The sequence below is a fragment of the Emydura macquarii genome, unplaced genomic scaffold (genome assembly GCF_026122565.2).
Source record: "Emydura macquarii macquarii isolate MOO-44397 ecotype Brisbane River unplaced genomic scaffold, CSIRO-AGI_Emac_v2 contig_1627, whole genome shotgun sequence".
In the NCBI taxonomy this organism is placed as follows: Eukaryota; Metazoa; Chordata; order Testudines; family Chelidae; genus Emydura; species Emydura macquarii.
Window position 1 is genome coordinate 151,818 of NW_027131764.1, and position 26,974 is coordinate 178,791.

General features: G+C 47.0%; 1 protein-coding gene and 1 pseudogene across 1 annotated transcript; one reads left to right on the forward strand and one right to left on the reverse strand.

Moving 5' to 3' along the window:
• Positions 1-6,557: 6,557 nt before the first annotated feature.
• Positions 6,558-7,478, forward strand: LOC137157906 (olfactory receptor 14A16-like). The gene has a single exon (XM_067555338.1). The coding sequence runs from the start codon at positions 6,558-6,560 to the stop codon at positions 7,476-7,478; it is 921 nt and encodes a 306-aa protein (XP_067411439.1).
• A 7,643-nt stretch (positions 7,479-15,121) lies between these two features.
• LOC137157907 (olfactory receptor 11A1-like) lies at positions 15,122-16,071 on the reverse strand (annotated as a pseudogene).
• Between the last annotated feature and the right edge of the window lie 10,903 nt (positions 16,072-26,974).

The following is a 26,974-nucleotide window of genomic DNA, read 5'->3' on the forward strand; positions in this document are numbered from 1 at the left end:
CAGCCGTCTGCACATCACTCACTCCGGATATGAGGGGAGCAGAGAAAATTGGAGTTCAGACTGCAGACAAGTAGGCCTGCTGGTGTGACTGTCAATCTGATGCTGTCTCAGCTTCTACAGCTAGCTGAATGGACAGACTTCGTTGAGCAGGGCCCAGGAATGACCAGAGACTTGAATAAGCGGCGCAGACGCTCAGCCTGGTTTCTTGCAAACAAAGCACGGTGCTAGTGCCCAATAGAATCATAGAATATTAGAGTTGGAAGGGACCTCAGGAGGTATCTAGTCCAAGCCCCTGCTCAAAGCAGGACTAACTTCAGCTATATCATCCCAGCCAGGGCTTTGTCAAGCCTCAGTAGCTCTTCATCCTAGTAGCTCTTCTCTGCACCTGTTCCAGTTTGAGTTCCTCTTTCTTAAACATGGGAGACCAGATCTGCACCCAGTATTCCAGATGAGGTCTGACCAACGCCTCGTATAATGGTACTAACATCTCCCTATCTCTACTGGAAATACCTCACCTGATGCATCCAAGGATCGCATTAGCTTTTTCATGGCCCCATCACATTAGGGTCTCAGAGTCATTCTGTGATCAAGCAATACACCCAGGTCCTTCTCTTCCTCTGCCATTTCCAACTGTTGCTTCCCCAGCTTATAACAGAAGTTCCTGTTATTAGTCACTAAGTGCATGACCTTGCACTTTCCACTATTAAATTTCATCCTATTTCTATTACTCCAGTTTACAAGGTCATCCAGATCTTGTTGTATGATGTCCCGATCCTTCTCCGTAGTAGCAATACCTCCCAACTTTGTGTCATCTGCAAACCTTATTAGCACACATCCACTTTTAGTGCCAAGGTCAGTGATAAAAAGGTTAAATAAGGTAATTGGGGTTGGTCCTACTTTGAGAAGGGGGTTGAACTAGATGACCTCCTGGGGTCTCTTTCAACCCTAATCTTCTATGATTCTGTGATTCCTGGATCTGATGTGTTTTGCATAGACCTAAGGACCAAACCATGGACAAAATGTCCTCAAGTGCTAGACTTTTAGCACGTAGTGCATGGCATGCACTGCCCCTTCATAGAAGGAAATTTGAGAACTGTGTTCAAAAAAGAGTTTATTTCCATGCAGAACGTAATGCTTAGGAGCCAAACAGATTGTGCTGAACACAGGCAGAAAGAGAGAGAGTGTTCATAGTTTCATAGATTCCAAGGCCAGAAGGGGTCATCTTGTCTGAACTCCTGTATAACACAGGCCAGAGAAGATCCCAAAAATAATTCCTACTGAACAGTCACTGTGACTGACAGGACATGGGTGGCTCTGAGCCGCTGTCATAGCCATTGAATTTGAGTGCCATGTCCTGCTGTTAGTTCAACTCCCAATGGGGGTGGCAATTTGAAACAAAGAAGGTGGCAGTGTGTCTTGCTGCAATCTGCCTCTGTCATAGCGATTCTTTACTTTGTTTTGTTTTTTTAATTTTCCGCTGGGCCCATATCAAAAGGTTTAGTTTCTTTAAATAAAACTGAAATGTTTTGGGTCAGGCCAGCTCAACATTAACCTGCATTTCCCTGAGATGCTGCGGTACTTCCTGGAAGCTGTAGTCTGGTTGCCTCCTGCCTTCATTTTCCCCAAAGGGCCAGGCCTTCTGGCCAGACTACATCTCCCATGATGCACTACAGTCACCCTCTTGTTGAGCTGACAAGATGCATCATGGAGCCCCATGACCACAGTTATTTATTCCTTGAAAAGTTTCAACATTTGGACTTTCTTTCCTGATCCAGGATGAAAAGAGAGAGTCTCATAGGATGGAAATTTCAATTTTCAACCAGTCCTAATCCATATGCCCTAGAGTATTGTTGTTATTGGCTGAGACTGTCAAAAGAGCCTATGGGAAAGAGCAGCCCAGTTTCAATTGGATTTAGGCACTTAATACATCGAGTCATAGATTTCAAGGCCAGAAGAGACCATTGTGATCACCTGGTCTGACCTCCTGTGAAACACAGGCCAGAGAACTGCTTCAAAATAAATCCTGGAGCAGATTTTTTTTTAGAAAAAAAATCCAGGCTTGATTTAAAAGCTGTTGATGGAAAAACCACTACATCTTAAGTTGTTCCAATGGTTAACATCACTGGTGAAGATGCACACCTTCTTTCCAGTCTGCATTTGTATAGCTCAACATCCAGCCATTAGATCTTGGTAGACCTTTCTCTGCTAAATCGGCTCTATTGAGCTCCTTTGAATATCCCAGCCATAATACTTTTTTTTTTAAATTACAGTAGCACCAGGAGCTTTCAACCCAGACCAGGGCCCCGTTGTGCTGGGAGCTGTACCAACACATGGTTAGAAAGAGTCCCTACCCCAAACAAAAGACACTTAGTCATGCATGTGCCCGGCTTTGTTTTGCTTCCAGAAGCTGTATAATGTGGACATGGGGAGAACGTTATAGGGAGTAACACAGACACAAGTGTGCTCTACTCCGGTGCTAGGCAGAAAGGAGGGTCCAGTGGTTAGGATGTGTGCTTTCAAGCTGGGGGACCAGTGTGTCTTTCCCTACTGTCCTATGGACTTCTTGTATGACCTTGAGTAAGCCATTTAAGAACCCAGTTGGGCTTTCCAAAGTAGCCAGGTGTGACACACTGCGCCCCCCTGTACAGCCTTATGGTGTGATTGTGTATTATTCATGTTCACCCTTCTAGTGTAATCATGTATTGTTAAATGCAAAGTATGTCATGTGAGACATTTTTGGAATGCTCATGGCATGAAGAACATTATTGTTCTAGTAACATGTCTGTTGCATTGTCATGTGTATGGTTATGAGGCTTCACTATGTAATATTCCCAAACATGCGTCTCATGGCTTGAGGCAGATCTAGGCAAAACTCTACAGAGCTGAGGAGCAATTCGTGCCTTATTAGGACTAGTATAGAACAATCCAGCTCAGCATTCCAGGAGCAAAGGACTGGCCTGGACATCAACAAATGAATCCACAAGGAACTTAATAAATGTGTTTGTTTGTTTTATCTAAAGCAGTGCATGTGGTTCGAGGTGTGTTAGAGGCTCCATTGGAAGTGAAAAGTTTGGTGCATATCAATTTCTTTGATAAACCGATGAACATATAAGCTTGCAGTGTTCAGTGGGAAACACTGAACATTGTAAGATAGCAGTTCCTGGGGTTGCATCTGGGACAGGGGGTGTCTGCTGGGGTCATACCAGTGCATGATCCCAAGAGTGGCTGGCCAGAAGTGCTCACTCACTTAGTTGAGAGCAGCGTGCCTGATGCATGCTGTACATGGGCTGACCCAGGAGCAGGGATTCACACTGCAGGGCAGGGTAAGATGGGCTCCAGGAGTGAGGGATGGGGGTGACCCAGCAAAACATCAGTCCATACTGCAGAGTAGAACAACACAGCAGGTGCCTAAAACTCATAGAAATCAATTGATATTAGGCGCCTCGGTGCTGCTGAAAATCCTCCAAGGCAAGTACAGACCTTTAAAAATCTGGCGGTTAGTGCTAGATTTTAAAGGTATTTTCCCATGTGAGTTAAGCACCTAAATACCTTCCAAAATCTGGCCCTTAGGCTCTCTGTGCCTCTGTTCCCCAACCATAAACTGGGAGGAATAGCATTTTCCTCTCTCACAGGAGTGTTGGAAGGATAAAAATGGTGACAAATTCAGATGCAATTGTAATTGGGGCATAAGTACTTAGGACAGATAGATAGATAGATAGATCACAAACTGTACTGACAGATCTTCTGGCTGTTTGTCAGAGGATGAGAATGGGTTATGGGATGGATCAATTGATGATGACATGTTCTGTTCCATCCCTCTGAAGCACCAGGCATTGGCCACTGTCGGAAGACAGGATATTGGGCCAGATGGACCATTGTTCAGACCCAGTGTGACCTTTCTTGTGTTTTTATCTTAAATAACTTTTGTGGCAATGTACTCTCCATCTCCCTTTGCAATTAGATCTTTCACTGCAGTACTAATTTTGTTCTTGTTGAATGTAAAAATAACTCTATTTTTTTCCTTCTCAGTAATTAATATTCCAACCAGCAGAATTGTCAAGAGAGATGTCACCTTCTCCCATAAAGGATAAATAATGCACCAGAAGAGACGATTGCTTTTTGGTGTTGCTGGTCTCAATGTAGACTGCCTCATACCAAGCAGAGGCAGTGAAACAGGGGACATGCAGGTACGGTTACTTTCAGGAGTGAAGCACAAGAAGTGGTTAGAGACAGACAATGGGGTGTGGGGCCCAGAACCTGGCCCCTGAAATGCTGAGTGAAGCAATCACGTCAGAGAGTTCAGTTCGTAACAGAACTACCTTAGAGGTAAAGCAGCTCTTTTGCAATCTTATTGTCATGATCAGATTAAGGAAGGGAAAGACCTTCCTGGTCACCTTGTCCATCATCTCTGCTCGATGCGGAATTTTACCTTTCAGTGTGGGGACCCACATCAAAGCAGCATGGAGAGGGTTAGTGAGATAATGTTGGTGAAGTGCTTTGGTAATGACAACTGTGGGATTTTTAGGTTGTAGGATATTATTAATTGTTCATTATTAGGATGACTGTTGTATTTTTCACAGCTTTCTCATGTATATCTTTAAATCACTTCAGAGGAGATGCTTTTCTCTCTTTCCTTGGGACATTGTCATGTAGGATAGCTCATTGTTAGTAATTGTATCCTCTCCCACCTGTGTAGCTCCACTTGTAAGCATCTTTCTAAATAGGATGCATCCTCCCTTTCCTACCTCAATATATCTAAGATGAATATCTATGAAACAGCTTTTTTTGTGCAGCACAGACACACCGTATAACTCATTTTTGTCACCCATTCTTTGATCCATATTAAATACCATTTCTTAGCAGATATCAACCCCTCTGTCACACAGGGTGAATGTTCGATCAACAAAAATATTTTCTGGGTTCGCAGTTGAAATAATAACCTCAGTTTTCACACTTCATTCCTGTTTGAATATTTCTGTCATCTGCAGGAGTCTTTAATGAGTGGTATTAATTAATATTTTTCCACAGGTAATATTATTTGTTTGCTTTGCTTTCCCCCTAAAATCATCAATACAGTAATTATCTGTCAATATTAAACTAGAAAGGCTCTGACTACACCAGAATAAAGCACACTGTTCTTATCTGGTATGTCAAGAAGTGGGACCGAGAAGTTATGACGAAAACTTGTCAGTTTAACTACCTACATACCTACTAAAAATAATCTCTCTGTCTCTCTCTCTGTCTCCATACTATCTATCTATCTGTCTATTTATCTATCTATCACAGTGGTATCTAGGTACCTTATCCAATTTTCCATGGCATTAATCAATTTTTCAGATTGATATTCTGCCTAACCTGATAGAAAATTTGTTCCAGGCAAAATATCTCCTTAGGCTGCTGTTAGATATAATCAAGCAGGTTATATTGGGGGTTGATTGGGGACACAGAAACCTTTATTGCCTGCTCATTCCACCTCGACACTGCGACACTAACTACAGGGGCTGACAAAGTGAGGGGGGGCAAAGGGGCTGGCCAGATTGTGGGGGGTGAGGGGTCTGGGTAGGTGGCTGTTCTGGCCTGACTAGGGGGTGAGGATGGGGCTGGCTGGAGGGGTCAGCCTAGTGTGCAGGGGGTCAGAGGTATGACTGGAGAAGCTGTCTGGTTGTGGGATCGGGAGGCAGTGGCCATGGGCCTGGTGGGAGGGGCTGGTCCAGAAAATAAAAGAAATCTCAATTAAATTCAAATAATACATTCGTAAAACATTTCAAAGCTTATAAAATACACTTTAAAACTTTTTAAAAATTGTAAAAAATATATATATTTTTTTTAAAGTAAAATCTAAAATGGAACCAACACCTGCGGGGCAAGATTCCCTCATCTCACGTCAGGAGCTTCCGATTCCCACAGCTCTCTGCCCCCAGGGCAGGGCTAACAGCAGTCTCACTCCAGCCATGCGGCCACCCCAGCCTGGGAGTGAGGGGTGGCCCCCTCCTGGGCTCCCAGCCCCACAGACAAAGCCTGGGGGGAACCACTCCCATTTACACTTGCCAGACACAAGGCTCTTGCTCTCGTTGTACCGGAGCTAGGAGACCCCAGGCAGAGTTCAAATAAAACTAAGTTTTGCATAAGTCGTTATTACACCATCCATTATGCTGAAGGTCATACAGCAGGTCAATGGCAGAGCCAAGAACAGAACCCAGGTGTCCTGATTGTCACTGACCCGCAGAGCACAGACACAAAGTCACAAAGGGAAACGATACAACACACCAGTGGCTGAGTGATGCCAGGTCGTGGCTCAGATCTTCACAGGTGTGAACTGACCCAGCTTCCAAGACTTGACATCAGTGGGATAACGCACCGGACTAGTCGTCTCATTCTCTGCAGTGAGGAGCCCTCACCGCCCCTGCTCAGGGGGTGTGATCAGGGCTGTGCTCTGACAGTCACATCGCCAGTTATTATGGAGAGAGGAATCAGGGTCATTCCCTCGGTCACTCTAATCCTCACCGTTGCCCTTCTCCTTCCCTCCGCAGGCAGGACACAATGTGCTGAGGAAGAAAATGTCCAACCGAACCACCGTGACCGAGTTTCTTCTCCGGGGATTCTCTGAGGTGTGGGAGCTGCAGATTTTGCACTTTGTGATGTTTCTAGTGCTTTACCTAGCAGCCCTGATGGGGAACCTTCTCATTTTCACAGTCATAGCCCTCGACCGCCACCTTCACACACCCCTGTACTTCTTCCTGATGAATCTGTCCATCATAGACATTGGCTCCATCTCTGTCACTGTCCCCAAATTCATGGCCAATTCCCTCATGAACACCAGGTCCATTTCTTACGCTGGATGTGTCACCCAAGTCTTTTCCCTCATTTTCTTGATGGGAGCAGATATTTTCCTTCTCACTATCATGGCGTACGATCGCTACATCGCCATCTGCCAGCCATTGCACCACGAGAGAGTGATGAACAGGGGAGCTTGTGTCCAAATGGCAGCTGGGGTCTGGGCCAGCGGTGTTCTCCTTGCTGCCTTGCACACTGGGAACACATTTGCAGTACCCTTCTGCAGAGGCAACAAGGTGGATCAGTTCTTCTGTGAAATTCCCCAGCTGCTCAAGCTCACCTGCTCTGACTCATACCTCACTGAAACGGGGGTCAGTCTCTTTACTGTGGGCTTAGCCTTATGCTGCTTTGTTTTTATAATTGTGTCATACGTTCCGATCATCAGCACAGTGCTGAGAATCCCCTCTGAGCAGGGCCGGCACAAAGCCTTCTCCACCTGCCTGCCTCACCTCACTGTGCTCTCCTTGTTAGTTTGCACTGGCGGCTTTGCCTATCTGAAACCCCTCTCTAGCACGACATCACGGCTGGATCTCGTGGTGGCTGTTTTCTATTCCGTGCTGCCTCCAGTGATGAATCCCATCATCTATAGCATGAGAAACAAGGAGATTAAAGCTGCCCTGAGGAAACTGACAGGGTGGTGGTGATCCACTAAGGATTAAAGGTCCATCTTCCTCCTTTGAGTGTGATTTAATTCTGTGTCTGTATAGAAATGTAATCAATACGTGACAGAAGTGTCTCTGTGAGAACATGTTTTGCAATCTCCTTACATGCAAAGGGGTATTTACACTGACAAAACTGCAGACAAATTCAAGTCAATGGACTTACTGTAGATTTACACAAGTGTAAGTAAAATCAGAATCTATCTATCTATCTCCATGTCTATCTTAGGTTTTTGTACTGCCACCCATCCCCAGGCTATCTGAACACCTTCCACATACAATCAGTACCCAGATCAAAGTCTAGTGGACTGCGTGAGATCTCTGGGTCTTCTCCTTTTGGGTGTATAACCTCTGCTTGAGGTATGATGGCTGTTGGTTTAGTGTTTGCTCATGTAACTCAGTGGACTATGACGGTATGAAATGTCATATCTCTGGATTTATTGGCAAGCTGACGGCACAAGTCCGCTCTTTCTCAAGGGCAGCGTGTTGTGCTGTATTCCAGACAGCTGCCCTGCCTGGGACAAGTGTTTGACACCTTGCTGAAGGAGCACCACTGACAGCCATCAACACTAGTCTTTGGGGTTATTGATTTTTACGGTCTCTGAATGATTTCCCTTCCCCCCTCCAGGGAAAATGATCCGATAGCAGATAGAACATCACAGTTTGAACCCGAGTCACAGAGACAGGGGCCTGGTGAACAGGGCGTTTTTGCTTTGTGCAGGGAGGGGCTGAGTGTAAGGGGACTTTTGGCCCCTCACTGAAACTTAGTGGGTCGTCTTAGTGGGCATCTCTCAGTACCAAAGGACAGGGAAAGGGAGGGTGGGAAATCAGGGCCCTGAGATTGACATCCCCCAGGGCCAGTGCAGAAAATCCAATGTTCCAGATCATCCTGATTGACAGGGCAGGCAGGCCAATGTGGGGGGACTGTCCTCTGTGTGAGCTGGAGCTGCCTGCAGAAAGCAGGGCCAAGCAGAGAACAAAGCGGCACCTGAGACATGGGAGCCAGGGGCTGGGAGGTCAGAGAAGAAGCCCAGGGAGCTGATCTGAGAAAACCCACAGCAGCAGAACCAGAGGAGCCCGAGGTGCAGCCCAGAGAGCCAAGCTGAGATGAGACATGTTGAAGCAGGGTGGGGTGGAGCTGGGACTGGAGCCATCTGGAACCTGGTGCGGCGAACATCTGGAGAGAGTGAGGGGGATCCTGGGCACAACTGAGAATTGAAGCCAGTTCTCCTGAGTCTCAGGCCACTGCCGGCCATGAGATAAATGCCAGTGGAGAGAAGAAAATTATAGAGCCTGCGATTGTCAAAAGGGGCTGAAGGGAGCAGGTGAAATTCCAGGGGATCTGGGCACCCAAATCCTTTCAGCCCCTTTGAAAATTCCACCCATAAGAGAGGGGATATTTGATCACCTTTATTTTGGGAAAAAAAACATATTTTACAATGGACAAATCTCTGCCCTGTTGCTTTCCTGCATGTGGGAAAACCCGCAGTACACAATACAGGCAAAGAGCTCATGAGGGGATGGATGAAGGCTGACAATCTGATGGTTCACCCTGTCCTGAACAGAGACTTCCATGGGTGTGTTGACTTCAGGGGAATTCCCACACCTTGTGGAAAAGCACTGAAATGCTCTGCAATGTTCTCATTGGCTGCAAAAGTTCAAGGAGTCCATAAGGCCACATTCATCCTCAGTTTAAATCCATGGACTTTAGCCATCATAGCTGGCTAACTGGCCATAGAATCATAGAATATTAGAATTGGAAGGGACCTCAGGAGGTCATCTAGTCCAACCCCCTGCTCAAAGCAGGACTAACCTCAGCTATATCATCCCAGCCAGGGCTTTGTCAACCCTCAGCTTAAAAACCTCTAAGGATGGAGATTCCACCACCTCCCTAGGTAACCCATTCCAGTGCTTCTCCACCCTCCTAGGGAAAAACTTTTTCCTAATGTCCAACCTAGACTTCCCGTCCTGCAACTGTAGACCGTTGCTCCTTTTTCTATCATCTGCTACCACCGAGAACAGCCTAGCCCCATCCTCCCTGGAACCCCTTTTCAGGTACTTAAAGGCCGCTAACAAATCCCCCCTCATTCTTCTCTTTTGCAGACTAAACAGGCCCAGTTCCCTCAGCCTCTCCACATAAGTCTTGTGCTCCAGCCCCCTCATAATTTTTGTTGCCCTCCGCTGGACTCTCTCCAACTTGTCCACATCCTTTTTGTAGTGGGGGGACCCAAAACTGGACACAATATTCTAAATGTGGCCTCACCAATGCCGAATAGAGGGAAATAATCACTTCCCGTGACCTGCTGGCAATGCCCCTCCTAATGGAGCCCAATATGCTATTAGCCTTCTTGACAACCAGGGCACACTGCTGACTCATATCCAGCTTTTTATCCACTGTTACCCCCAGGTCCTTTTCTGCAGAGCTGCTGCCCAGATCGTCCGTCCCCAATCTATAGCTGTGCATGGGATTCTTCCTTCCTAAGTGGAGGACTCTGCACTTTTCTTTGTTGAACCTCATGAGATTTCTTTTGGCCCAATCCTCCAGTTTGTTTAGGTCACTCTGTATCCTATCCCTATCTTGCAGGGTATCTACCACTCCCCCCAGCTTAGTGTCATCCACAAACTTGCTGAGGGTGAAATCTACCCCATCCTCCAGATCATTAATGAAGATGTTGAACAAAACTGGCCCCAGGACCGACCCCTGGGGCACTCCGCTTGTGACTGGTTGCCAGCTAGACATGGAGCCATTGATCACTACTCATTGAGCCCTATGCTCTAGCCAGTTCTCTATCCATTTTATAGTCCATTCATCCAACCCATACTTCTTTAACTTGCCGATAAGAATACTGTGAGAGACAGTATCAAAAGCTTTGCTAAAGTCAAGGTATATCACATCCACCGCCTTCCCTACATCCACAAAGCCAGTCACCTCATCATAGAAAGCAATTAGGTTGGTCAGGCATGACTTTTCCTTGGTGAATCCGTGTTGACTGTTCCTGATCACCTTCCTCTCTTCCAAGTGCCTTAAAATGGATTCCTTAAGGACCTACTCCATGATTTTTCCAGGGATTGAGGTGAGGCTGACCGATCTGTAGTTCCCTGGATCCTCTTTCCTCCCTTTTTTGAAGATGGGCACTATATTTGCTTTTTTCCAGTCCTCAGGGACCTCCCCCTGTTCCCACAAACTTTCAAAGATGATAGCCAATGGCTCTGAAATTACCTCAGCCAACTCCCTCAGCACCCTCAGGTGCATTGCATCTGGCCCCATGGACTTGTGTATGTCTAATCCTTCTAAATAGTCTTGGACCTGTTTCTTCAGCACTGCGGGATGTTCGCCTCCTTCCCATTCTGTGCCACCCAGTACAGCAGTCTGGGAGCTGATCTTGTCTGTGAAGACAGAGGCAAAAAAGGCATTGAGTACCTCAGCTTTCTCCACATCCTCCATCACTAGGTTGCCTCCCTCATTCTCTAAGGGGCCCACACTTTCTCTAATCTTCCTCTTGTTGGCAACATACCTGTAGAAACCCTTCTTGTTCCCCTTCACGTCCCTTGCTAGCTGCAATTCCAATTGTGCTTTGGCCTTCCTGATATCATTCCTGCATGTTCGAGCAGTGTTTTTATAATCCTCCCTAGTCGTCTGACCAAGCTTCCACTTCTTGTAAGCTTCTTTTTTGTTTTTAAGTTTGCCAAGGACATCTTTGTTAAGCTAAGCTGGATGCCTACCATATTTGCTATTCTTTCTGCACATCGGCTCCTGTGCCCTCAATAAGGTCTCTTTAAAATACAGCCAGCTCTCTTGGCTTCCTTTCCCCCTCATATTAGCCTCCCAGGGAATCCTGCCCATCAGTTCCCTGAGGGAGTCAAAGTCCGCTTTTCTGAAGTCGATGGTCCGTATCCTGCTGTTCTCCTTTCTTCCTTTTGTCAGGATCCTGAACTCAATCATCTCATGGTCACTGCTGCCTAGGTTGCCACCCACTTCTATTTCCCCTCCCCAATCTTCCCTGTTTGTGAGCAGCAGGTCAAGAGAAGCATGGCCCCTAGTTGGTTGCTCCAGCACTTGCACCAGGAAATTGTCTGCGACAGTCTCCAAAAATTTCCTGGATTGTTTGTGCTCTGCTGTATTGCTCTTCCAGCAGATGTCAGGGTGATTGAAGTCTCCCATGAGAATCAGGTCCTGTGAACTGGAAACTTTCCCTAGTTGAGTAAAGAAAGCCTCATCTACCTCAACCTCCTGGTCTGGTGGTCTGTAACAGACACCCACCATGACATCACGCTTATTGTTCTTGCTTCTAAGCTTAACCCAGAGACACTCAACTGCCTTGTCTTCAGTTTCATACTGGAGCTCAGAGCAGTCATAGTGCTCTCTTACATACAGTGCAACTCCTCCACCCTTTTGCCCTTGCCTGTCCTTCCTGAACAGTTTATACCCATCCATGACCCATCCAATCGTGAGAGTTATTCCACCAAGTCTCAGTTATTCCAATCATGTCGTGGTTTCTTGACTGTGCCAGGACTTCCAGTTCTTCCTGCTTGTTTCCCAGGCTTCTTGCATTTGTGTACAGGCACTTGAGATAAGTAGCCAATTGGCCTACTTTCACAGTATGAATCGGGAGGCCTCCCCTGCTGCAACCTCCTCCTTCCGCTTCCTTGCGGTGTCCCTCTTCCCCACTTACCTTCAAGCTTAGGTCTCCATCCCCCGTCGAAACTAGTTTAAAGCCCTCCTCACTAGGTTAGCCAGCCTGTCTGCGAAGATACTCTTCCCTGTCTTCGTTAGATGAATCCCGTCTCTTCCTAGTAATCCTTCTTCCTGGAACAACGTTCCATGATCGAAGAATCCAAAGCCCTCTCTTCGACACCACCTGCGTAACCACGCATTTACTTCCACAATGTGACGGTCCCTACCTGGCCTTTTCCCTGAACAGGGAGGATGGATGAGAACACCACTTGCGCTTCAAATTCCTTTATCTCTTTTCCCAGAGCCACATAGTCTGCAGTGATCCGCTCAAGATCATTCATGGCAGTGTCATTGGTGCCCACGTGTAGAAGTAGGAAGGGGTAGTGGTCTGAGGACTTGATAAGTTTTGGCACTCTCTCTGTCACATCCCTAATCCTAGCTACAGGCAAGCAGCACACTTCTCTAGTTTCCCGGTCCGGACGGCAGATGGATGACTCTGTCCCCTTTAGGAGGGAGTCCCCAACCACCATCACTCTTCTCTTCCTCTTGGGAATGTTGGTCGTGGAACCCCCATCCCTAGGACAATGCATCCCTTGCCTTCTGATCAAACGGGTCTCCTTCTGATCCATTCCCTCCGAAGGGTCCTCCAAATCATTCTCCACCATAGTACTTGTGCAGAGAGGATGAAAACGATTCCTTATTTCTATCTGCATGGTGGGCACATGGGTTCTCTTTCTTCGGGAGGTCACATGCTGCCAATTTTCTTCCCCGTTCTTCATTTTCGCCTGCCCGGCCTTTTCTGAATCTTCCTTACACTGTGCCTGTGCCTGATGGGCAAAGACATCGTTTTCTGTAATGCAGCGCGGGGTTGATATTTGGGTCTCTATTCCTTTAACCTTCTCTTCCAATAAAGAAACCAGCCTGCCCTTGGTACAGATGAAGTCATCTCTATCCTGTGGGAGGAAGACAAACATAGCACATCCAGTGCAGGTGACAACAACGAATCGCTCCCTCTCCATATCTTTGCTCTGAGACAAGGACATGTACACTCGTCACAACGGAGCGGCTCAGTTAACGGCGGGACTTTCCGATATCTTCTAGGCTGGACAATGATGCCCCTAGTAGGATCCCCTTCCTATATCCTGCTACAACCAGGTTACACCATGCCTCTTTGATGGCTGTTGCTGTTCCTTGCCTCCAAGCAAGCGTAACATCTTCAGGCATCCTCCTGTCTCTATTTAAAGGTCAGTGTGTCTCTCTTCTGTCTTTCATGATTGTGTTCATGCACTACTGCACCTTGGGGAGAGCTTGTACTGCCTTCCTGTATTGTCCTGCTTGTTCAGGGAGTACTGGGACTGTTGCCCCAGATTATGTTTCTGTGATCACCCTATATTGGGGGAGTTATCCTTTAACAATACTGCCTTTCTGATACTGCTTCTAGGAATGCAAACGCATTAACAATGCTGTGTTTCCGTCAAATTCCTGCATCAGTCAGTTAACATGTAAGCAGCCAAACAATTGCTGTTTCCTAGGGTCTGACTGTGGTTGAGGCCTTGCCTTTTGCATCTAGGCCCATTATACTAGGCCTCATGTCTCCAGCCCTCACTTTCTCCTATAGACGACAGACAGATTAGACGCAGTTTAGTTCTTTTATTGTACAAGGGTTTGGTAACACACACACAGTTATTGGGATATCCTAGAAAGTGGTAAAACTTGAGAAGGAGCAGGTGGAAAACATCCTCTGGGAGTGGAAGTTATTCTCAGGATACCGGTTTGGCTATAAATGTACAGGCTGGGTTTCCCATGAGAGGTGATGTTAGGCACCCAAATCCCACAGACAGTGAATGGGATTTGGGCACCTAACACCCTTAGGTGCTATTGTCATTTACAAGTGGACACAGTGGAGCAGAAGCTGCACCAGACTAGGATTCTGGGGGGTTGGTTTCTAGGCTATTCTCTGCCACTCGCCTGCTGAGTGACTCTGGGGAGGTAACTGCACCTTGTTCTGTCTTAGTTTCCCCAGCTCTAACATGAGGATGAGGATGTGGGCCTAGGGCTGGAGTCACAGAGCTTCCACTTTAGGCACCTGAACCCCAGAATCTGGCCCTCCTGCGATTCACAAAACCCCTGCTCAGCTGCCTGCAGCCCTGTAGGTGCCTAAGTGTTTGCAGGAAAAAGGCCTTAGCCCCTGTGTTTCTGCCTAAGCCATGCCCTCCATGGCCTCACACCGGGCAGCTGAGTGCCAAGGTCTCAGAGCAAAGCAGGGAGCTGGTGAAGGGAGACGTTCCCCTGCCTGACCGCCTACAGGGACTTCCAGCAGGCGAGGTGCCCAGATGCTTTTAAAAAAATCCCACTGGGCACCCCAATAACTTGAGAAACTGATGCTACGCCACTGCTGAGAATGGGCCAGTAATAGGCTAGTGATGGGCCCTGTGGCTCAGGTTAGAGCGTTTCCTTTTGATGCCTGTCCCTTTGGAAAGAAGCCTGGGGATGAAATACACTACAAGGAACAAAAATTAATTACACCATTTCCTAACGCTGGAGTCCCAGGCTGACTTTGCCACCAGATATTTGTATAATGGAGGCATCATAGATTTGTGTGTGTCTAAGTCTCTCACCCTACAGGGAACCGATATATAGCAGAATCTGTTTTCCCTGCACCGTCTCACTGAGCACAAACCCCCATCATTGGATGAACTCTGTGCAGCCACTAGTTCAAATCTCCCACCAGCCCAGTAACACCCAGCTGTAGCATCTGATAAAGGCCCTAACAAGAACGGGTCACAGGTTCCAAGAAGTGTGTCTGTCTCCACTTCCTCCCCTGACTGTGGCTCTAAGAGCATGACACAGCCCAGTGAAGCTAATGTAAATACAATCTTGGTCTACAGCAGACTTCAGTTCTGGCCCAAAGCCAGCCTCTGGCACAGCTACTTTACCTAAGGCAACTGATTGGCTACCATTGTCCAAACATGCATTTCCTGCCAGCTTTCCTCAGAGCCCCTTTCACCTCTTTGTTTCTCAAGCTGTAAATGAGGAGATTGACCAGGGGAATCAAGACCGTGTAAACAACAGAGAGAACTTTTTTGAAGTCTCTCAGCACGTGGGCTGTGGGGAACTTGTAGACAAGAAGCAGAGTTCCATAATAAAGTGTCACCACGATGAGGTGGGAGGAGCAGGTGGAAAAGGCCTTTTGCCTCCCAGTGGTGGAAGGGATTCTCAGAATGGTGGTGAAGATGCAGATGTAGGACATCATGGTCAGTAGGAATGGGACCAATAAAAAAGGGAAGCTGAGTGTGACAGTCAATGTTTCCACCCACTGAGGGTCATTGCAGGAGAGTTTTACAAAGGGGATAAAATCACAGAAGAAATGGTCAATAGCATTGGGACCACAGAAAGTTAACTGTGATATCAACAAAGCTGTTATACTGTTACCTAGGAAGCCACCTACCCAAGAGCCAGCTGCGAGCTGGAGGCAAGCCCTGCCACTCATACAGGCTGCATAGTGAAGTGGTTTGACTATGGCTAAATACCGATCGTAAGACATCACCGATAGGAGCAGGCATTCTGTATCTACCAGAGAACCAAAGAAATATAATTGTGTGATGCACCCACTAACTGAGATGATTCTGCCCCTGTCAGGAGACTGGCCAGCAACCTGGGCAGGATGGTGGAGGTGTGGCAGGTCTCCAGGCAGGACAAGTTCCCCAGGAAGAAGTACATGGGGGTGTGAAGATGCCGATCGGTCACAACTAGCACCATGATGAGGATGTTCCCAGCCATGGTTGCGTTGTAGATCACTACAAACAGCAGGAAGAGAAGGATTTGCAGTTCAGGGAGGTTCCCAAATCCCAGGAGGACAAATTCTGTGATGGACGTTTGATTTCCCTGTTCTCGGGCCACCATCAGGGTGTGTCTATGGGAAAGAAATTCACTCTGTGATATAAACAAACAACATTAACTCCATAACATGTCAACATTGTTTTCATGGTCTCCCTTTGCTGGCTACCAGAACAATAGCTGAGTGCAGAATGGAGGCTGGGGAAGGGAAATGCCATCTCTATTGATCCCTGGGACAGATTTCCTATCTGGGCAGACTGCAGGTTCAGCAAAATTGACTCTCTGGAAACCCATGCAGTACCCTGGCAGACGGCACCAAGAACACAAATACTGTGGTTATGGGACTGAGACAGAACAGTGCAGACCGATAGAGGAGACAGACTAGATAGCTAGTGCCTAGTGTCTATAAGCAGAACAACACAGGCTGGAGTGCCACGGCTGAAATGGGTCGCAATTTTACATTCGAGGGGATGCCACAACAAAGAAACAAACCAAGCAAATATAGATGGGAATTGCAGTGGGGAAGTGTGAGGGGGGCAGGAAGCTGCAAGTGAATTGTAAGGAAAAACAGGTGATTGAATCCTAGAAGGTTCAGGTTGGAAGGGACATCAGGAAGTCTCTAGTCTAACCCTTTGCTCAAAATAGGACTGACCCCGACTAAATCATCCAAGCCAGAATTTTGCCAAGCTGGGTCTTAAAGACCTCTCAGCTGTGCAGGGAGCCACCTGTATCTCCTGGGTCACAGCTGGGATTCCTCTGCAGCCCTGCTGTCAGCGCTGCCCTAACCCTGACCCCAACCCTGCCCCCTGCCAAATTTCCTGCAGATGTAAAAATTGAAATTGTTAAAAACTGAAGGAAAAAGCAACAAAAATCAGAATTAGTCCCCAAAAGTGCAGCCAGCTCCCCTCCACCCATGAATTCTGCCAAGCCAGCTTATGGCCAGTGTCTCCTCCCTTAGCATCCAGCACAGCAGCAAATATCAGCTCCATTGTCCCACATCATCTCGCTCATCCCCTCGGCACTCCAGCGAGGTCAGTGCTAGAAAGAAATGTAAAGTCTTGTGCGCTTCAAGGAGGGAAGGTGAAAGGGGAATGAAGGATGCTCCCGTGTTTGAAGAGCTCACTTTAGACTTGGCAGATGTTGGTTGAATTCCCTCCTTTGACATGAGCTCCGTGTGGACTTAAGGTCAGATTTCCAAAGGCCGGTGGATATCAAAAATTGCACCCGAATGCCTGAGTAGGGTCAGTAGCTAATGCCCGTTGATTTCAACTCCCTGTAAGAATATCATCTGAAATACCTCTCTCAATCTGTCCCTCTGTGAGCCAGGTCCCTCATCGGTAAAGCACAGATAACAGCACCATACCAGGGTGGTGGGAGGATAGATCCATGCAAGACAGTGAGGTGCCCAGATACCATGGTGATGGAGCCAGCAAGGGAGCTAGGATAGCAGTGATCTGACAGGTGTTGTCTTCTTCCAAATTCAGTCATTTTGCTCTGGGTTGGGAGTTTGAGAGAGATCATTGCCCCATTCCTCTTGGATTGCTACGGGATTAGTTACCTAGGAAACTTACATGCCTTCAAAAACCTGCAGACTCAAGGACCAAGAAGGGAAAAGGTAGATTTACCTCTAAGGCGGGTCTGTGAGCAGCTGGAGTCTGATGTCACCTCCTCAGTCAGCATTTCAGAGCCCAGGACCCTGGTTATTCAGTCCATCTTCTCTCCCCACCACAGTCACGTACTTCCCTGTTCTCAGTAAATAGAACGACGTAACCCAGACGGGCCCCCTTGGCTCTGTTAAGGCTGGTAACATGCTCTGTGCATCATACTCTGCGCCAAATGTGGAATGTCTTTTCTGCTTATTATATACCCTTCTGCAGGAAGGGGCTGTCTCCTGACGCATATCTGCTAATGGAATGTAACAGGCAAGGGAAAGTTCTGGTTTATTATAAGACAGTGTTCGTACAGTCAAACTTGTAGTCTGAAAGGAAAAGTCATGGAGATAAAAAAAAAAATTCATCCTGAAACAAATCTGTTTAGTGAGTGAATGTTATTTTGATTGTGAAGAAATAACTCACTAGTTCTATGAATAAAGTTTACACCTGATAGTTTCACAACAGCCTAAGTGATTTAGACACTGAGTTGTCATTCAATTCCCTGTGGCACATTTGAAAGTCTCACCATAGTTAGCAAAAAGAACCTCCTGCTGCTTTGAATACCCAACAACATCAGATAATCAGCTCGGTAACATTTGAAAAGGTGTCAAAGTGATTTAGGTGCTTAAATCCATTTTTCAAAATGATCTTCAGCTGATGAGCTTTAGTAACTAAGTCTCACTGAAAGTCAACAGGACTCAGGCACCTAAGTCACTTTGGATATTCACTTCAGTGTTTTTGAAAATGTTACCCAATTGTTGCTCAGATAAAAGGCAGGTAGGACAAGGAGCTTGACACATTTCGGTCGGACTTTTCAAAAGGGAGGAAATGTACACAACACACACAGTTATCTGCCACTGAATTGCTATAAGAGTTTGGCACCTAACTCCCTTATTCTTCTTGGAAAAGCCCAGAGCATGCAAGCACTGAAGTCCAGGAACTTGAAATTAGAAAACTGCAAATAGTTCCTTTCCAAGACCTGGAAAAGTTTCAGAGTCACGTGGATCTTCAGTGCCAAAGCAATAATAAAAATGAGATAATCCTGTGGGCCGCTAGCTGCTCTATTGGAGTGTTTGATAACCAGCAGCACAGGACTGATTCCCTCCTGTAGAGGTCAGTGCCACACATTCCCAATAGCCAGTTCGTAGTCACATATGGGTAGAGGGAATAATAATTTAATTTGGGGCATTAGAATATATTCTACAACCTGAGTCTAAAAGTGCCTTTTTCAACATGAAGTTTGACACACGGTCACTTCTTGCCATGAAGGCAATGTTTGTTACAGACTTTACAGATGATTGCAAATTTCCTCTTAATTCTGAATGCAAAACCAAACTGGGTTATTCCCAGTTCTTGTCTAGCAGAATTATCTCCCTAACCACTTAATAAGGGCTCAGTTGATTTTATTGCCAATGTGCATAAAGGTCTCCAAAGATTTCTTCTTCATAACACCAAATGTCCAATATTTGTGGCTCCCATAGTCGCGGTTTTAAAAAAAGGTTTCTTTTTTGTTTTTTTAATTAATCTGAGCAAAATAGCAAATATGGATGAAATCTTATTGCTTAGCTCCTTGAAGGATTCCGGCTGAAAATAGGGCTAGAAAATAGGGCTAGAATATATACAGTATAGGATGTAATATAGGGATAGACCTGAATATTCACAAGATTTCTAATTTTTTAATTCCAGATTTTAATTCCTAATTTATCCCCTCTTAATCACTTAAACATTTTTAATTAAAACCATGGTTTGAATATTCAGCACGGTCCATTTGTTATTCCCATGATCAGCTGCCATCTAGAGACCAGAAGAATGGACACAAAACATGGGCTAGAAAACCCTGGCTGTGCCCCTCATGCCCATTACACAATATGGCCGCCCTCTGCCCCTCCCATTACACAATATGGCCGCCCTCTGCCCCTCCCATTACACAATATGGCCTCCCCCACCCTCTGCTGCCCCCAGCCACCCCTTACACAGTATAGCAGCAAGTTGTGTCGTATTTTTACCCTCTATTGTTTTCTAGTAGCTGTAAAAGACCAGGCGGGGGGGGGGAGGGGGGGGAGAAAGGGGAGAAGGTGGGGCATTTCTGCAGTGCTTACGTGACTTGCGAGCCTAAAACCCTTTTTTCACGTCTCACTGACTGTGGAGAAGATTTGTTCCCAAGTGCCTCAGTTCCTTTTGAATAGGAGATTTAAGCACTAGATCCACCAGAGGACGGAGGCGTTTGTCACTTCAGCTGCTTAAATCCAACCTTCTGATGGCAGAGAGGACCTCAGAAGCCCTGCTCAGCCACTGCCTAACCTCCCACTGAGCCTCAGAGTCCAGCAGGGAAATCTCCTCAGCCTCTGAATTTCCACCATTAAGATCCCCTCCCTGCCTACACACATGGCAGCTGGCAAGGGCCGGCCCCCTCCCTCTATGTGCTGTGGCTCCGCTCTCATACTCAAGCTGAAGGGAATCTGCAGGCTAGGCCCTGCCCCACCTTTTCCCATCTGTGGGCTTGACCCTGTTGACATGCTCAGAGCAGCCCTAACCGTGCAACACAGGACCGGGGGAGCCCCAACCCCCCCTTGCAGCTTTTACCCCCATGGTTTGGGCGCTCGGCCAGGGCATGGGAGAGGCACATGGAACTCCCCCTTCTGCCAGTCGTAGAGAAGGGGTTAGAACTTGGGTATCCCGCTTTGGAGGTTGTGGCCTGACCACTAGGCTATGGGATAGTCTGATCATGGGGGTCAGGGGGGATACTTTCCCTGTGTGACTAACTCATCATGCACTGGGCCAAAGAGAGAGGAGGAATGACGCTACAGCCAAGGGGTCAGATCTTTGTTCAACCTCTGCTGCACGGCAGGCGGAGGGGGAAGAGAACCCTGGTTTCCCACTTTCATGGCGATTGCCCCCTGCTGGGGGGGTCACAGCTGAAACCCCCCCCCCACACACACACACACACAGACACGGTCCTCCTTCTGGAGGAGATTTAGGCACCTTATTCCCACATTGAAGCAGGGCTTTGGTCACGACACTCTCCTCAGTGTTCCCTGTGGGCTCCCTGCTCAGCAAACTGGTTTTTGTGGCTCCCTTTCTTCAGTCTTGCTCCTCAAAAGGGATGTGGGCTCCTAGCTCTCACTGCAATCCATGGGAGTTAGGGTCTTAGAGCATCTCAGACCCCAGTTCTCCCCACACAGCCTAGCCACCATCCTGAACAGTGGAACCGCTGCCTGGCAAGGTGCCTAGAAGCTGGGTATCGCCCTGCTTACGTCCCTTTGTGGATCAAGGGATACAGGGTGTGAGTGAGAAGTTTACACCTTGGCAAAGAAGCAGCGGGAGGTTCCTGTCCCTCCAAACTGTCTGTCTCCTGCACCTCAGCTGGGGAGGATTTTCACAGAAAAAGATCTGTAAGTAATGGGAACAGAGGGCCCCATCTCTAGCCCTTCACCTCTATAAACACCATCAACACCACCCTGCTATGAACACTGAACTCAGTGAGGGGTCCTGGCTGAAAAGCATCCAGCACATAAGACTGCTAACGCATGTGGTGAGAGAGACCTTTGCTTGGAAATCACTGAGCTTGTCAAGTTAGGTATTAGTTAGTGTTTTACCTTTTATTGCTTTCTAACCAATTCTGACATTTATGCCTCATTACTTCAAATCTCTTTTGCTAATAAGCTTGTTTTATCTAAATCAGTGTGTGTTTGGATGGAAGGGTTGGGGAATTCCATTTGAGATAAGATCTGTGCATATCGTATCTTCTGCATAAGATCTGGGCCCAAAGAAAGCTGATGAGTTCAACAAGGACAAGTGCAGAGTCCTGCACTTAGGACAGAATCTCATGCACTGCTACAGACTGGGGACCGACGAGCTAGGCAGCAGTTCTGCATAAAAGGACCTGGGGGCTACACTGGACAAGAAGCTGGATATGAGTCAGTGTGTCCTTGTTGCCAAGAAGGCTAATAGCATATTGGGCTGCATTAGTAAGAGCATTGACAGCAGATAAAGGGAAGTGATTATCCCCCTCTATTCGGCACTGGTGAGGCTTCATTTGGAGTAATGTGTCCAGTTTTGGGCCCTTCACTCCAGAAAGGAAGTGGACAAATTGGAGAGAGGCCAGCCCAGGGCAACAAAAGCGATTAGGGAGCTGGAGCACGACTTATGTGGAAAAGCTGAGGGACCTAGGGTTTTTTAGTCTGCAGAAAAGAAGAATGAGGGGGATTTGATAGCAGCCTTTAACTACCTGAAGGGGGGTTCCACGGAGGATGGAGCTAGGCTATTCTCAGTGGTGGCAGATGACAGAACAAGGAGCAATCATCTCAAGTTGTAGTGGGGAAGGTCTAGGCAGGATATTAAGAAAAACTTTCCCTAGGAGGGGGGTAAAGCACTGGAACGGGTTACATAGGATGTGGAGATTCCACCATATCCCTAGATTTTTAAGATGCGGCTTGACAAAAGCCTGGGTGGAATGATTTAGTTGGGGTCGGTCCTACTGTGAGCAGCGGGATGGACTAGACACCTACTGAGCTCCCTTCCAACCCTCATTTTCTATGACACTGATTTTCTATTATGAAATGACAGACTTTATATGGACTTGTGCTGACCAGCTCTTTCTGGCCAACACAAGACACATTTCTGGGGGACGTCTGGGGCCTGGAGGCTGCTGCTGTTACCCTGCCATGTAATTCATGAGTGGCTGGCTATGGCCCTACTACAGTATAACTTGGAGGGCTTTACATAGTCGCCAGCACATGCTGGCAGACCGGGAGCAGCGGTTCTCACAGCAAAGCACCCCAGGTTGATGAACTGAGGGAACACAGCTGTCCATCAGTCCAGTTTGTACCCTGGGTAAACCCTGCTTGCTGTGCCACTGACACTGGTAGAGCAATACCAGCTGTCTTCCTACTGTAGACATGGCTTTTACCAGCTTATGTGGGTCGGTTTCCAGAATGAAGTAAGCGACAGTAGAAAGAGCACTTTTTCGGTTTTTATACCCATATCTATACTAGGGATTTTGCTGGGGTAGAAGGGTTATAAAAAAACCCCTAACCAATCTTACTAGAGTGGTAAAAAATCCTGTCTCGACTTGACCAAAGTTACCCAGTAGCTCTTGCGTAATACAGGTGTACTGGGTACCAGCAGATGATAATGAAAGGAGAAAGGGCCATTTCACTCTACGACCCTCCCTTGTTGAGAGGGGAAAAGGAAAAAAGTCTGTTATACTGTGTAATGACTGCTAGATGAGAGTGGAAGATACGACTTATGAGAAAGGGCAGCTGTACTCTACATTCGCTGGCATTGCATGAATGAGGGCATCGCTGCTGTGTTATTGGCGCAAGAGAAAAGGGCACCTATAGAACCGTGTTCCCTGGATAGGAACAAGGGAAGGAAGCAGCAATGGTGCTGTGGCTACTAGATAACAGGTGGTACTAGATAACAGCAAAGTGTAAGGGAGACATCTGGGGAGCCTTGGGAAAATAGATACTGAGCAAGATGCCAGAAGCCAGCCCGCAGAGCTGGGAGGATTCTGCAGAGGGTATTAAAAAGAGAAAAGGATCACCTGCATTTAGGCTTGGAAGAATTAGATTTTTAGCAGTAACAAAAATATTTCCAGTGACGATCATTGAAATTTAGAGCTAGGCAAAGAAAGAAAAATGCTGCTTGAGAACTTACTCAGATTTAAGGATATTTACTGGGTATAGTTAGACACGTGATGTTGACAATTTGTGTTTTAAGTTACTCAGCCTTAAATTTCTGAAGCTCAACATCTGTCATTAAATAATGAATAAATAATCTTTATTATAAGCCCTCATTTCTGTTTCTCTCTCAGATTTTGCAGTCTCTTAACTTTTACCTGGTGCATTCTATAGATGTAGGACTCACAGCAGAGGCCTACAATACACAAATGACCAGGCAGGGAGGTAAGATCCGGTTCTCTCCTGCCTGAAAAGAGCATCTCAGAGGTATAGAATCATAAGGTTCGAAAGGATGCCAGGGTCACCTAGTCTAACCCGCTGCCAAGAGGCAGGATTGGATGGTTTAGACCCAACCAAGTCAGGTGGTTTCAAGCCTATTATAAAAGCCTCCATGGAAGGAGCTTCCACGCCTCCCAAGGGCAGTCTGTTCCACTGTTCTTACCGTCAGGGAGTTTTTTCTGAGGTACGTCCCCTCCTGGCGACCTGCCTTAGCCCCACGACCACATTTTCAGTATAGATAAGCAACCCCTTAAATGTTATCCAGCCACACATTTCACAATGATTATGACAACCAGATCTTCCAAATCTTTGCGTATTCAAGAGTTATAAATGCAGATGACCAAAAATGGAGTGAGAAATAAGACCTACACAGCGGACGAGCATTGAACAGTAAATCAGCTCTGCTCATTACCATTTTGCCTTCAGAACAGATTGAGGTTTCTGAGTCATCCTAACATCTAGACATTTACTGACAATTTCTCAGGGCCTCCTTGACCTCTTTGTTTCTCAGGCTGTAGATGAAGGGATTGGCCAAAGGAGTCAGAATGGTGTTGCAGGGGGAGAACTCTTCGTTTAGGTCTCTCAGCATGTGGGTTTCTGGTAGCAGATACACCATGACCAGGGTCACATAGAAAATGGTCACCACACTGAGGTGGGGGGAGCAGGTGGACAAGGCCTTTTTGCATCCCAGTGGTGGAGGGGATTGGCAGGATGGTGGCGATGACACAAACATTGGATGCCAGCGTCAGTGCAAAGGGGGGTAGTGTGAATAAAGCTACCAGGAGGGTAATGTCACTGCAGTAGAGATTTATTATTTGCATCGCTGCACAGACAAAGTTGTCAATTTCACTGGGACCACAGAAAATGAATTGTATCATAAGAAATCTATTATGGGAAGAGTCAAAAACCCACATACCCAAGAACCACTTGCTAGCCGGAGGCATAAGCTGCCCTTCATAAAGGCTGCATAGTGCATTGGTTTGCATATTGCTACAGACCAAACATAAGATATTGCAGGTAAGAGACACCACTCTGTGGCTCCCAAGAAACCAAACAAATATTGTGTGAGGCAGCCCTGGACAGAGGTGGTTCTGTCCCCCGTCAGGAGGCTGGCCAGCATCCTGGGCAGGTGGTGGAGGTGTAGCCGTCTCCAAGCAGGACAAGTTCCCCAGAAAAAAGCACATGGGGGTGTGAAGGTGCCGATCAGCCACAACTAGCTCAAGGATGAGAATATTCTCAGTCAGTCACAATGTAGACCACTAGAAACAGCAGGAAAAGAAAGTACTGCAGCTCAGGGAGCTCCCCAAATCCCAGGAGGATGAATTCTGTGATGGACGTTTCATTTTTCCTGTCTGGGTCTGCTATGAGATGTATCTGGGGGAATGACATGAACCGTACGCTACAATGAGAATCAAATTCCACCAATGTCAATGACTAGATTGAAGTTTAATATTCAAATGCGCCCTCTCCTGGAGGTCCCAGCCCAAATGGTGGGTTGAGAACACAGGTGGAGGTTGTGGGATCTGCACAGGGGAGGTTGATGACAAGGATCAGGCTGTAGAGTTATTCTCACCCTGCTTTCCTAGCCCCATGCAGTATCCATGCTCATCATGGCTGGCTATGGGTTGCCATTATGAATGACAGCGGGTAGTCACTGGGATGGGGAGGGAGTGGGACAGTGATTTTATAGCCTTCCTAGATGTGGGAGGTCAACACTGAAGTCAGACGCCAGAGCCAAAAGGGGCCCAACAGCTGCATATTGGTTTGTTTTGGACGTGAAAAGCCTCCCTGGTCTCCAGTAGAACCAAACACTCCTGGAAGGGCTTTTTTCCAGTCCAAAACCAGAACTTGAAGCCTTTTTTAGGCAGGCATGTGTCTGATTTTGTGTGTGCTGTACCAGGCAGATCAGTTATACTGCTGTGGGACTATCATCGTGACGCTGTGGGGATCACAGAGACCAGGAAGGAGTCCCTCCATCCCACCTTCTCTGTAACTTTGGGTGCCGTAATGTTTCGCAGCGACGGCGCGGAGCCCTAACCCCAGTAATGAGCCTGTGAGAATAAGGGTCTTGCCCTGGTTTCCAGCCATCTAGTTACTGCTTGCAGGGTTCATCCAGCAAGTGACCACCCCAAACCCAGAGATTAAGAGGCACCTTTCCCTCATTTTGACAGCTACACTTCTCAGTTTGCACAACAGCGACCTGCTGGGGTAAAAACAAACATGATGTTTCCTTCACAGTAAGACTGTGGATTCACAGAGGAAATAGCAAGGGACACAAACACATACAGGTGACGGGAAACAAAACATGAAGCTTTATACTTGCAAATTAGATCAAAATCCCTCTTCTAATGACAGTTTCCCAGCATATTATCTAAACATAGGTGGTGCAGCATTTCACAGACAGCACCCACTCATCAGCTGCCCCTCAGTTACTGGGCAGATTTTACTTCAAACCCCTTCCCTTTTAAACAGGATTGGCAGGTTGGTTCCCCATCCCTTTATCTCAGGCTACTGTGATTCGTGGCTATTTTAGAGCAGGGGAAATTCTGTCTCTACTTGATCACCAGGATGTGTCACAGTGTCTTCCATTTAACTGCAACAGCCCAGCATTCCTTGGGCTATCCAGCACTTGCGGCTTGGAGCTAGTCTCATCTGCTGGTGGTGAGCAGCACTGCCCTACCAGGCTGGCCACTGCGAGGTGGGGCTGAAATTGCAATAAACAGTGTTCATAACTAGATCTAGATCTACAGCCACAAGGACAGTCTGTCTGCACAGCTCCATTAAGTTTAGGGGGTTACAAGATTTCAGAAGAGAACTTACTCAATATATATTTATATACACAACAAAACAACATGCAATCAGCTGGTCTAAGGGCTTGTTTTAAACTTGCTATTTTGCCCCTGATGTGTCTGGCCCTTCATTGTCACACAAGCCTGTGTTAGTTTTGGGATTTATTTGCCTTTGTCTGTGAGACCGGTGCACATAGTGTTGCAATTTGGACCGAGGATCTGGTCCCTGACAGCACCTGCTCCCTTGTGGCTATTATTCTTGGGGACACACCCCAACAAAGGAGCTTCTAGCAATCAAAGCTGCCTTTGGGGAATGGCGCCAGCACCCTGAAGGTGCCCAACACCCAATACGGGTATACACAGATCATAAAAGCTTGCAGTATCTCTGCAGGGCAAAGGTGCTGAGCCAAAGACAGCTTTGATGGCCCCGCTCTTCACACACTTTAATTTTACCAGCACCGATCAGCCAGGAGCCCAGACCAAGGCACCCAATGCCCTGTTCCCAAAAGGGGAATGCTCCTGACCCTCACCACACTCAGCTGATGTGCATCCTCAAGACCAATAATCG